The sequence below is a fragment of the Lethenteron reissneri genome, chromosome 37 (assembly GCF_015708825.2).
Source record: "Lethenteron reissneri isolate LAM-NWPU_2019-01 chromosome 37, ASM1570882v1, whole genome shotgun sequence".
Taxonomy (NCBI): Eukaryota; Metazoa; Chordata; class Hyperoartia; order Petromyzontiformes; family Petromyzontidae; genus Lethenteron; species Lethenteron reissneri.
The window spans coordinates 343,205-355,895 of NC_083815.1; the positions used below are offsets into that span (position 1 = coordinate 343,205).

General features: G+C 58.7%; 1 protein-coding gene across 1 annotated transcript in view; it reads left to right on the forward strand.

Moving 5' to 3' along the window:
* Positions 1 to 12,691, forward strand: part of LOC133351306 (protein PF3D7_1417600-like) — a 41,660-nt gene that overhangs the window by 13,397 nt on the left and 15,572 nt on the right. The window contains exons 13-26 of the mRNA XM_061566407.1: positions 622 to 760; positions 1,177 to 1,320; positions 1,709 to 1,768; positions 2,418 to 2,528; positions 4,104 to 4,176; positions 4,718 to 4,855; positions 5,387 to 5,677; positions 7,259 to 7,353; positions 8,256 to 8,388; positions 8,626 to 8,878; positions 9,927 to 9,984; positions 11,239 to 11,390; positions 11,595 to 11,733; positions 11,891 to 12,001. Coding sequence (XP_061422391.1) covers positions 622 to 760; positions 1,177 to 1,320; positions 1,709 to 1,768; positions 2,418 to 2,528; positions 4,104 to 4,176; positions 4,718 to 4,855; positions 5,387 to 5,677; positions 7,259 to 7,353; positions 8,256 to 8,388; positions 8,626 to 8,878; positions 9,927 to 9,984; positions 11,239 to 11,390; positions 11,595 to 11,733; positions 11,891 to 12,001 — 1,897 coding nt within the window. The remainder of the gene's footprint in view (positions 1 to 621; positions 761 to 1,176; positions 1,321 to 1,708; positions 1,769 to 2,417; positions 2,529 to 4,103; positions 4,177 to 4,717; positions 4,856 to 5,386; positions 5,678 to 7,258; positions 7,354 to 8,255; positions 8,389 to 8,625; positions 8,879 to 9,926; positions 9,985 to 11,238; positions 11,391 to 11,594; positions 11,734 to 11,890; positions 12,002 to 12,691) is intronic.

Sequence of the window (12,691 nt, forward strand, 5' to 3'; positions counted from 1 at the left end):
CCACAGTCACATCCACAGTCACATCCACAGTCACATCCACAGTCACATCCACAGTCACAGTCACATCCACAGCCACATCCACAGCCACATCCACAGTCACATTCACAGTCACATCCACATCCACAGTCACAGTCACATCCACAGTCACATCCACAGTCACATCCACAGTCACATCCACAGTCACATCCACAGTCACATCCACAGTCACAGTCACATCCAAAGCCACCGGTCAATTCGAAGATGCTCCGAGCGGCGACACCTCCTGCTCGCCAGGGCAGGAGCGAGCGCGCGTCGTGCAGGAATCATCCGGTACTCGCGTCGTGATGCAGCAGCAGTGGCAACGACCGAGTGGCCGAGTGGCACACGGGGGGGGGGGGGGGGTAGCCACGTCTCCGTGAGCGTGCCCCCTGCGCCAGTTGCGGCCTCTCCGACGCGAGTGCCAGCCACGTGCATCAATCAACGGACCACGAGAATTGAACCCCTGTGTTGATTTATAGAGGAGACACTGAATGGGAGGTTTCACTCCAGCCACACACAGCTGGCCATTGTAGAGCACACCAGACTGCCTTGCCCCGTGGGTGTGCTGCTCTAACCCGTGCCCCCCCCCCCCGTGTGACACAGCGAGTGCGTAGGGGGCCAGTGGAACTGCTCGAGTCTGCCGTGCCCGGGGATGTGCAAGCTGGAGGGCGGCTCCCACTTCACCACCTTCGACCACCGCACCTACACCTTCCACGGGAACTGCCTCTACACCCTCTCGCAGGTGAGCGCGCTGCCCAGGAGGCCAGCTGTGGGTGGTGACGAGGTGTGGGTGATGACGAGGTGTGGGTGGAGACGAGGTGTGGGTGGAGACGAGGTGTGGGTGGTAATCAGGTGTTGGTGGTAACCAGTTGTGAGTTTGGCTCATCACTGGAGGTCTCGGTGCACGATTGTGCAAAACCACACTCACGGTCCCAGTCCCCCCACCGCACCACCCCCCCCCCCACCCCACCACCCCACCACATTTCGTGGCCCCAGCACACGGGCCCCCTGTGGCCCATGCGCCCCGGTGCAGTTGCAGGCATTGCCATGAACCAGGTATAATAAACACACCTGGACGAGTCGGAGAGAGAACAGCAATGCGGTGAAACCCAAGGACAGGTGGCGAGTGGCCCAGCGGCACCGCCCGCGCCCCGATAGCCGCCCCCCCTCTGGGCGGCGAGGGGCTGCGGCGCGCAGCGCTCGCGGATCTCCTCTCGTGCCGGGGTTTGCCGCGTGGCTGCCACCGTCGCGGCCTTCGTCAAGTTTCTCACGCTCGCGCCCCAATGCGGCCGCGTCCCCGATGTCTCGCGACAAAGTCCGCGAGTTACAACACCGATCGGATGGCTGGCGGCGTATCATCGCCGACTCTCGCAAACACACGCACGCCCATCGTAAAACGATGCTGCACAACGAGCGACTGCAATAAAGAACACGATCGGAAGCTCGGCACCACGGGCAGGCGCGCGTGTGAGCGGGCACGACTCGCAGTGCAGGGGCCTCGCTGGTGCCCGCTCGGAGCCACGCGCGGCAGGGCCGGTGCCTCGAGCTCGCGTTGGCTTGAAGACAACATACGCGGCCATCACAGAATACACGTGTCCCTTCTGTGGGCTCCTTCTCCCTGGACATTCCCTAGAAATGGTTATCCGACAATCCTCATCCCTCCTCGACAAACCTCCGTGTCGTGGCGCAGTGGCTGGCGCGTGGAGCCACTGACCCGGCGGCCCAGGTTCTGTTCCCTGCCATGGCCAACGTCAGTTGCAATTATGCGAACCGGTTGTGGGCCTCCCCCAGGTCGGCTCAGCATTAAATGAGTACTCTGTGCGGTGCGTACACATCGGCTCGGGGGAGACAATGGCGGCCGGCCGTGGTTCTGGCCACACCGGCCCCTCGTGCGCCGTCCCAGCCTCCGCAGGTCGATTGGTCGACGTGAACTTTGTTACTCCGCCGTGAGTCGTCGAAGGCCGAAGGGGAAGCGCGGACGGCAGAGGCCGGGTCCTGATGGGCGCTGGCGAATGTGTTGCGCCTGCACTTGAACTCGCCGATCGTTGTGACCTCACCACCGGGGCTGCCCGTGAGACGCTCTGTTGGCTTCATGCACCGCGCGCACTCTCACAGGTGGCGGTGACTGTGGGTCTATGACATCGCTCACGCTGGTTTATTGGTTCGCCCAGTTGCCTTGTATCGTGCATGTGTGTATCATGTGTGTGTGTGTCATGTATTGTGCATGTGTGTATCATGTATGTGTGTGTATCATGTATCGTGCATGTGTGTATCATGTATGTGTGTGTATCATGTATCGTGCATGTGTGTATCATGTATGTGTGTGTATCATGTATCGTGCATGTGTGTATCATGTGTGCGTGTATCCTGCATGTGCGTGTCCCGTGCTTGTGCATCAGGACTGCGCAGGAAGCGAGTTCACGATCCTCGCCGAGCTGCGGCCGTGCACCTCCACAAGCCGCGCCACGTGCCTCACCTCCGTGTCGCTGCTGCTGGCGCACGGCGGCGAGGTGAGCATCCTCACCACTCACCAACATCACCCACCACTCACCTCGCCCTACTCACCAACATCACCCACCACTCACCAACATCACCCACCACTCACCTCGCCCTGCTCACCAACATCACCCACCACTCACCAACATCACCCACCACTCACCTCGCCCTGCTCACCAACATCACCCACCACTCACCTCGCCCTACTCACCAACATCACCCACCACTCACCTCGATCTGCTCACCAACATCACCCACCACTCACCTCGCCCTGCTCACCAACATCACCCACCACTCACCTCGATCTACTCACCAACATCACTCACCACTCACCTCGCCCTACTCACCAACATCACCCACCACTCACCTCGCCCTGCTCACCAACATCACCCACCACTCACCTCGATCTACTCACCAACATCACCCACCACTCACCTCGCCCTACTCACCAACATCACCCACCACTCACCTCGCCCTACTCACCAACATCACCCATCACTCACCTCGCCCTACTCACCAACATCACCCACCACTCACCTCGATCTACTCACCAACATCACCCACCACTCACCTCGCCCTACTCACCAACATCACCCACGACTCACCTCGCCCTACTCACCAACATCACCCACCACTCACCTCGCCCTACTCACCAACATCACCCACCACTCACCTCGCTCTGCTCACCAACATCACCCACCACTCACCTCGCCCTACTCACCAACATCACCCACCACTCACCTCGCCCTACTCACCAACATCACCCACCACTCACCTCGATCTACTCACCAACATCACCCACCACTCACCTCGCCCTGCTCACCAACATCACCCACCACTCACCAACATCACCCACCACTCACCTCGCCCTACTCACCAACATCACCCACCACTCACCTCGCCCTACTCACCAACATCACCCACCACTCACCTCGCCCTGCTCACCAACATCACCCACCACTCACCAACATCACCCACCACTCACCTCGCCCTGCTCACCAACATCACCCACCACTCACCTCGCTCTGCTCACCAACATCACCCACCACTCACCTCGCCCTACTCACCAACATCACCCACCACTCACCTCGCCCTACTCACCAACATCACCCACCACTCACCTCGATCTACTCACCAACATCACCCACCACTCACCTCGCCCTGCTCACCAACATCACCCACCACTCACCAACATCACCCACCACTCACCTCGCCCTACTCACCAACATCACCCACCACTCACCTCGCCCTACTCACCAACATCACCCACCACTCACCAACATCACCCACCACTCACCAACATCACCCACCACTCACCTCCTCACCTCCGTGTCCCTGCTGCTGGTGCACGGCAGTGAGGTGAGTTCACTTGCTACTCAATCAGTAACTCCGAGTTCATCTCTCACAGGGCTGTTGCACACCTTTACGTATTCAGTTGCGGCGGTTATTCTAAAGTGTGGCTTCATGAATTCTAGGATGAATCACGACTGACTGAACGTAAACATTTGCTCGCTGCGCCGTCTGCTTCCCGGGTGTCAATGCGTGGTGACCTCCTGGGCTCGTCTCGGTGTCTGTGTCGCGCGTCTCAGGTCATGAAGTTTGAGTCGAATGGCCGTGTGTTCATGAACTCCATGATCCTCAACCTGCCCTTCAGCAACAATGGTGTGTGCAGCTCACAACACACACGTGACACACGCGTCATACCACACGTGACACACGCGCCACATGCCACACACCCTAACCATCATGTTAGAGTATGGTCAAATAACCCCCACAACCCCACACGGGGTGGGAGGCCCTCATCCAGCAGTGGAGTAACAAACAGTGGCGTGACAAACACGGCTGTGTATGTCCGTGCACAAAAATTGGTGTCGTGCGTTATCACTTCTGCAGACATCGAGAGTTTGAACAAAGTCTCAAACGTAATCTTGGTGAAGGCCGTACAGACACGGTAATCTCATTGCGATCTGCTTCAAACGCTTTCCATTCGTCACAGTGGAAACACAAATCGGTATTTCCCACCGGTAACCACCGCACCTTGTTCCAAGCCCTCACCGCACCTCAGCTGCGAGTTTTATCTCAGCACGTCCGTGTGCCACCGCCGTGGTTATTGTCGCGACTCTACGATAACTGCGCGGAGGCACGCAGGGAACGACCTGAAGGCGCCTTCCCCCCCCCCCCCCCCCCCCCCCCGTGTGCGCAGCCGGCCTGCAGGTGTTCCGCCAGTCGTCCATGTTCGTGCAGGTGGCCACCCGCTCCGGCCTGCACCTCCAAGTGCAGCTGCAGCCCCAGATGCAGCTCTACGTGAGCGTGTCCGTCGCCTACAAGAACCGCACCTGTGGTGAGGGCCTTGCACGGCGCGCACACCGTTTTGTCATCCCCACCGCGCCTTCGACGGTCGCGGCATGGAGATGAAGATTCAATTCGGAAATCTCCGAGTGGTGTAACCCTCTAAGTTGGAGAACAGCGCATGAAAGGGAATATTGCAGAGCTAGCGCCGAGGTCCCAAGTGACCCCTGGTCCACACTGCAGGGGGCAGCGCTTCCCCATCCGTTCTGCCACCAAGAGAAATGTTCGTGGCATTTCAGCCAATCCGAGATTCTCAGGGACGAGGGTCCAGGGTCCATATGGGGTTCCTGAGTCTGAGATCCGAGGTCCTGGGGTACAGGGCTCCAGGGTCTGGGGTCCTGGGATACAGGGTTCCGGGCTCTGGGATACAAGGGTCCTGGGGTACAGAGCTCCCAGCATCTGGGAATCAGGGGTCCTGGGGTACAGTGCTCCAGGGTCTGGGATCGGGGCTCCTGGGGGGTGCCACGGTCTCTGCGCTGGGCTCGCGGTACCGTCGTGACGCGCTGCCGCCGCGCCGCGCCAGGACTCTGCGGGAACTACAACGACGTGCTGGCGGACGAGCTGAAGACGTCGTGCGGCCTCGTGGAGGCCACCTCCACCCCCTTCGCCAACTCGTGGAAGGCGCAGACGGGCTGCCCCGACACGGCCGAGGAGCTGCAGGACCCGTGCTCCATCAACGCGCACACCGGTGGGTCCCGCGGGGCACGCGGGGCTCGGGTGAGCCCCTGCACGCAGTCGCCTGAGGGGCGCGATGCTGACCGGCGCCAGATGAGCGTGGCCCACGGTGGCGGCGCGAGATCGATGAATGCCGACTGTGCGGGGAGAGGAACTCGAGTTCCTATGCTCCGTGCCTCTGCAAATCGATTCCAAGTCACAACAGCAATAGTGCAACAATCACATTTCTAGTTAGGTTGTCAAATGTAGTCTAGATCGTGCATTTGGAATGGCTTTGATGTGAGCCCAAGTCGTAGCAATGCTGTTCATGCGTCATGAGTGGGTTTACGTCGTGTCCTGGTTAAACAGAGCAGACCGAAATTTCCCGTCAAACATATAAACATATTTGCTTGAATTGGCTTGTTTTCAAGCTCCATTGATTGAGCAATGTCTTTTTGAGTTTTGTTGTTATGATTAGTGTTGTAAAGCACCAAAGGATGCTTTGCATAAAGTGTACATTGTAAATTGAACTTTCGCAATGCCACCTCCATCGTCTGTGAATGTGGACGCAACTTCCTGATGAACTTCACGCGTAAGAGGTGGCTGGTTTATTGATGCTCAAGGACAAACCGCCAGTGGTCGGTGGCCGGGGTGGACCGAGTGGAGGCGCCGGTCACAATTGTAACGCAAGATGATCATTAACAGCGTCGTTGCTGAGAATACAAACGTACCCATCTGGACGAATACAATTCTTTACCTCTTGGTCTCCCTGCTTATGCTCTCACTCCCCTCTAACAAATAAAAAATGCTTCTGCTCAGATTATTTTCAATCTCTCATTTAATTCTCACACTTTGCCTCTCCTCCATCAATTCCACTGGCATCCCGTTTACTACACCGCTGGCTTTTGAAATACCTCACGAGTCTTTAAATATCTCCATGGCCTTGCCTCACCTCACCTCGCCTCTCTCATCTCCTGCCACGTCCCCTCCTCTCATCCTCTTCATTCCCAATCTTTGCTCTGTCCCTCCTTTTCACTGTGCCCAATCTCATGTTCGATCCTTCTCCCTCCTTGCACTCCTCCACTGGAATCAACTGCCCCTCCATCCATTTCCCTCTCAAATCCTCACCTCATCTCCATTGCACATTCCCTTCCTCTTCCCTCGCCTCTCCACTCCACTCTCAGTCCCCTATAACCCTTCCGTGACTCCACGTGCCACTCATTCCTCGGCCCTTGCATGCCCCCTGCCATCTATAATCTCTCGGTTTTTGTTATTGATTTTTTAACTTTGAAAAGCACCATCAGCTAAGGCATTCTATACACATAAAATAAGAAGATAAGCAGACAACACATCACATTCGTACATGTCTCTCCACATCACGGATTGGAATTCTAGGTCTGCAGGTCTGCGCTCAATCGCTCTTGCTCGCCATAGCTTGCGTTGGAATGCGCGTGGCATGGGGGGGGGGGTCACCGTGCAGCATTCTGTCACACAATCGTGTCTGCTCCGCGAGCTGCTCTCTCCTTTCACCCGGCATTGCCACGAACGTTTGAACCCTCCCCGCTCACGATGGCCGCCGCGCGTGTCGCTGCGTGCCAAGTTTCTGTACCTGCACGCTGGTATACCCGAAGACACGCAGCTCCAGTTAAACATTGGCTCGGCTGCCGTTCATATTGTTGGGTTAAGTAATTGGCATACAAACTTTAAACCACTGATTCGCCTCCACGCCCCCCCCCCCCAGCCCAGTACGCCGAGGAGACCTGCTCCAAGCTCTTGGACCCTCGGGGCCCCTTTGCCAAGTGCCACGGGGTGGTCAACCCCAACCATTTCTATAAGGTGGGTCGCCCTTCCATTCCAGCGAATGTGTTATTGACGTCGGACTTCGTGTGAATGGTCGCTCCAGCCCAGGAACCGTCGGCAAGGGGTGACTTCCAGACGTCAAGGGGCACGATTGTGGCCGTGATCTCAGTCCTGCCATCGTGCCTTGCACATTGCACGACTTCTCCACGGTGGCGCATGCCTGTAGCCAGCACCGTGGCGGCAGCAGTGAGGGTTGGTGGATCTTCGCACAAATATTGTGAACTCCATTCCCGTGGGCGTCGAGGAGGAAGGGGTGGTATGGCCAGTGGGCGAATTTGAATCGGTCCCTTCTGTCCGTATGGGATAGAACGTTGGCCCCTCACAAGCGCGGGTCTTCTCCGGGTACCCCGCCTTCCTCCCACACTGAAAGCATCGACATTTACCGAGGATTCAAGAGTTTGGGTAATTGATGCCGCCTGCTCGCCACATGGCTACTTTCCAGCTCGTCTGTGATTCCTCAGCAATTTTGGGATTTAATTGGCATGGACGATGACAGGAGATATAAACAAATCATTAAACCGCACTGCAATGTTTAAGACCATCGACTCAAAATATTAAAATCCTGCGGCCGTATTAGTCTTTGGCATAAGGTGTTAGAATCGGTTTAGGAAAAGGTGGGTTTGACCCATGACCTCCTATCACGATGCCACCACTGCTCCTCGTCGACTCTAAGCCACCTGGCCTAGCTCAGCGCCATGCAGGCGTCACGACTGCACGAGCCAAGAGAAAGCGCGGTGACACGGCACTACTAATGCTGCGCACGTGTGTGTGTGTGCGTGTGTGCGCGTGTGTACATGTGTGCGTGTGTACATGTGTGTGTGTGTGTGCGTGTGTGTGTGCGTGTGTGCGTGCACGCGTGCGTGTGCCACCTCCCACAGACATGCCGGCACGACACGTGCGAGTGCGAGAGCCCGGAGCGCTGTGTGTGCGCCGCGCTGGGCGCGTACGCACACGAGTGCGCGGCGCGCGGACACGTGCTCATCGGGTGGAGGGAGAAGGCGGGCGTGTGCAGTGAGTGTGCACCACGCTCACACCTGCACACACACGCACCGAGACAAAGATCCCCCGCATTGCCTTAACAGACTGCTGGGAGCAACACCTGTTAGCGAGCAGCTACGTAGGCCGGCACGGCACACGACGAGGGGCGGGTGGCCGGCACCACAGCCGGGCCGCCTTCGTCTCCCCGGCACAGGCCTCCCCACCTCCGCCGTGCGTTCACACGTGCCCCCACGCCCCCCTCCGCCTCAGCCGAGGCGACGCAGCAGTGCGGCGAGGGAGAGGAGTTCCAGTACGGCGCCTACGCCTGCAACGGCACGTGCACGTCGCTGTCGCAGTTCGACGCCTCGTGCCTGGTGACGGACACGCCCGTGGAGGGTTGCGCGTGCGACGGCTACCGCACGCAGGAGGGCACCTGCGTGGACGGGCCCTCGCTCTGCCCCTGCTACATCAACGGCCAGGCCATCGCTCCGGGCATGACCATCACGCGCAACGGCGCGCAGTGGTGAGTGTGAGGGAGTGCGGCAGGGCAAGGGCGCGGTGCAATCGCAAGACGCTGTAGTGAGACGGCTGGGCTATTTGTTTTACAGAGAGAGGCAGTCGGTCATGGGTGGAGGAAAGAGGAAAGGCTTGCTTCTGGACTTGAACCGGGGCAGGGAGTTGACAATACGGGTGGCTGGGGGAAGAGGGCAAGAGAATGAGCAACCTCGCATTCACCGAATATTAACTGGAGGCTACCCTGGAAAGCCTTGGTTACTGGAGCCGAGAGTGCATTAAGGGGAGTAGTAGAGTGAGATGAGAGGGGAGAGGTAGGCAGGAGCGAGTCAATGCGGAATCTTGAAGACGCCGAGTGCGAGCTTGAAGTTGATCTGGGGCTGGGAGTCGGTGGAGAGATCGGAGCATCGGGGAGAGGCGGTCACATTCATGGGTGCCGGAGAGACGACAGAAACACCAGTTTGGAGCACCTGCAGTGTCGAGACGAGGGATGTGAGGAGCCTGTCAGGGAGAGGGGCAAGATTTGGGTCGGGATTTGACGAATCCGTCGATGAGGGTCTCAGCAGTAGAGGCGCTACAGAAATGGTGGATGTCGTGCGGATGGACGTGCGCGCTCCAGCATAGTTGAGATGCCTGAGAGCTCGGGGGTTCACGGGACAGGGGCAGTGGCGCGGCCCAATGGGCGCCCGTTCACCGCTCTTTGCAGAGCTCCGCGGTTCGAGTCCAGCGGCTACCCCGATTAATACTGCGCTGTATTAACCACAACATTACTCTACTAAAGATCCCTTGATGTAATTCGCAAGAGAAGGCCACTGTGTGCCGGTGTCACGGTCCAAACTTGCCGCAATTTACTCCGTTACACAATCGCCCCCTCCTGCAAATCCTTGGCTGGACGAAACTGAAAGAGAGTGAAGAGACTCAATGAGGCTCTCCTGGGTAAACGCGTGTCATGACGGTGAAAGCAGGAGTCGCGGGGCAGGGCTTCCGCGTGGAGCTGCTTGCCGTTGCGTGCGTACGCTTACCCAACCGTTGTGTGCGCGCTGTTCCTCTCCTCCCAGTGTGTGCAGACATGGCGTGATCCAGTGCAAGTCCGAGACAGTGGCTGGTAAACCTCAGGCACAGACGTGCACACATGGGCACATGCGTGCACACACGCGTGCACAAACGCGGGCACACGTGCAGGCACATGCGTGCACACGCGTGCACACACGCGGGCACACGTACAGGCACACGCTTGCACATGCGTGCACACACGCGGGCACACGTGCAGGCACATGCGTGCACACGCGTGCACACACGCGGGCACACGTACAGGCACACGCTTGCACACGCGTGCACACACGCGGGCACACGTGCAGGCACATGCGTGCTTACTTCTCAGATCGACTTCAACCCAAACAATGCACCTCCCCCTGGCTTTGACATCCCTCCTCAAAGACGCCGGAACAATCAGAGCATCATCAACAGGCCAATGCACACGTCTCCTTCATGAGTGGAAAATAAAAGACACAGCCACAATGGCCATGTAACGCACAGTGAACCCGCTGTGGCGCTCCTTCAACAGAGAAGGAGGAATGGCACAATGACACGAACTGTCTCTCTGCTGAAGCCCTCTCGTTATGGCAGCAGCAGCAGCAGACTCCGACATTGGCATCGAGCTCCCGAACATCTTGCGATCAAACGCAAGAATAGCATAAGGCACATTTAATTTACACTTTACAATGTGTCCCTGTGCGAGTCCCTGTGTGTGTGTGTACATGTCTTTGTGTACACAGAGTGCCTCGCTCCACGGGTGTTCGTCAACTGCCAGACTGCTGGACTCGGGGTGCAGGGGCTGGCTTGCGAGCGGACGTGCCAAAACCCCCAGATGGAATGCGTGAGTGGCACACGCGCACACGCCCACCGACAGCGCAGCCGCTGCACTGCCACCGAGGGGGGAGAGATTCCCGTGGCACGGTTACAGGCAGGGCTCCAGGCGCGAGAGCAGCATTCGTCTCAATGGGTCCAAGTGGACGAGTGGCTCTGCCCCCCGGCTAACACAGCAAACGCTGGCGTGCACGTGTCGTGAACACGTGCGGGGAGCTGTAGTGGAGTGGTTGGGGTGCTTCTCTATGGACCAAGCAACCTGAATTCGATTCTCGCTCACGGCAGTGACGATTATCTGAACCGGTCCTGGGCCTCCTCTAGGTCGACCCAGCCTAAAAAATTAGTACCCGGTGCAGTGTGTAAACATCAGCAATGGCAGCCGGACGTGGTGCTGACCACGCCACCCCCTTGTGTACCATGCCGCCCTTCGCAGGTGCTCGCTAACACCACTTGCCCCAACGGTCTGTTAAAGGCTACACGGGGGATCTTTGTGTTTGTGTGCAGTACACGCCCGGCTGCGTGTCGGGCTGCATGTGCCCCGAGGGCACTGTGCTGGACAGCGCCGATGAGTGCGTGAGCCCTGACCAGTGCCCGTGCCAGCACAACGGCCAGAGCTACAGCCCGGGCGACAGAGTGGCCGTCGACTGCAACACGTGGTGAGCGGCCGGTGTTGCGTGCTTACTCCGATCCCCCAACCGTAATCACTCCCACCCCCCGCCCCCCTGCCCCGAATCTCAATCCTTTCCTCCACACCATTGATATCCCAAGTTGAGGCTTCACCGAGGTCGATGCATGTAAAGCTACGGCAGGTTAGCCGCCGCGCGGACCCTGAGCAGACGCGTCTGCGCGTGCGCGTGCAGCACGTGCGAGGGCGCTCGCTGGAGCTGCACGGACGACGACTGCATGGGGCTGTGCTCCTTCTACGGGGACGGACACTACACCACCTACGACGGGCGGCGCTTCCTGTTCGACGGGAAGTGCGAGTACATCCTCTCGCAGGTGAGGCCCCCCCTCCCGCTGCCGCCCCCTCCCCCTGGCCCCCCCTCCCCCTGGCCGCCCCCTCCCCCTGACCCCCCACCCCCCTCTTGCTCTGTGCTCGTGACGCTGTGCGGCGAGCTACGCGCCACGGGGTCGTGCCGGTTTCTGCCTCCCGCAGGACTTCTGTCCGTCCAACCCTGCGGGCGGAAGCTTCCGCGTCATCACAGAGAACATGGCGTGCGGAACCTCGGGCGTCGCCTGCTCCAAGAGCATCAAACTCCTGCTCGGGGTGGAGTACCTCACCACCACCACTCACCACCACCACTCACCACCACCACCACTCACCACCACCACCACTCACCACCACTCACCACCACCACCACCACTTACCACCACCACTCACCACCACCACTCACCACCACTACTCACCACCACTCACCACCACCACCACTCACCACCACCACTCACCACCACCACCACCACTCACCACCACTCACCACCACCACACACCACTCACCACCACTCACCACCACTCACCACCACCACTCACCACCACTCACCACCACCACCCACCACCACACACCACCACCACTCACCACCACCACTCACCACCACCACTCACCACCACCACTCACCACCACCATCACTCACCACCACCACCACTCACCACCACTCACCACCACCACTCACCACCACCACTCACCACCACCACTCGCCTGCGCACACCACCACTCTCCACTACTCCTCTGTGCCCACCACCACTCACCACCACTCACTTGAGCTCCTATATTCATCTGCATTCACCTCGACTCGTCCCCTACACTCACATCCACTCGCCTGAAATCATCTACAGCAGTCACCTGCACTTCCCTATGCTCACCTCAGAATCGGTATCTCGATTTATACTGCAGAAATCCGATGCGCCATAAAAGTATTGTTCACAGATGTCCAGTAGGGAGAGGTCAAAAGGTTACAACAA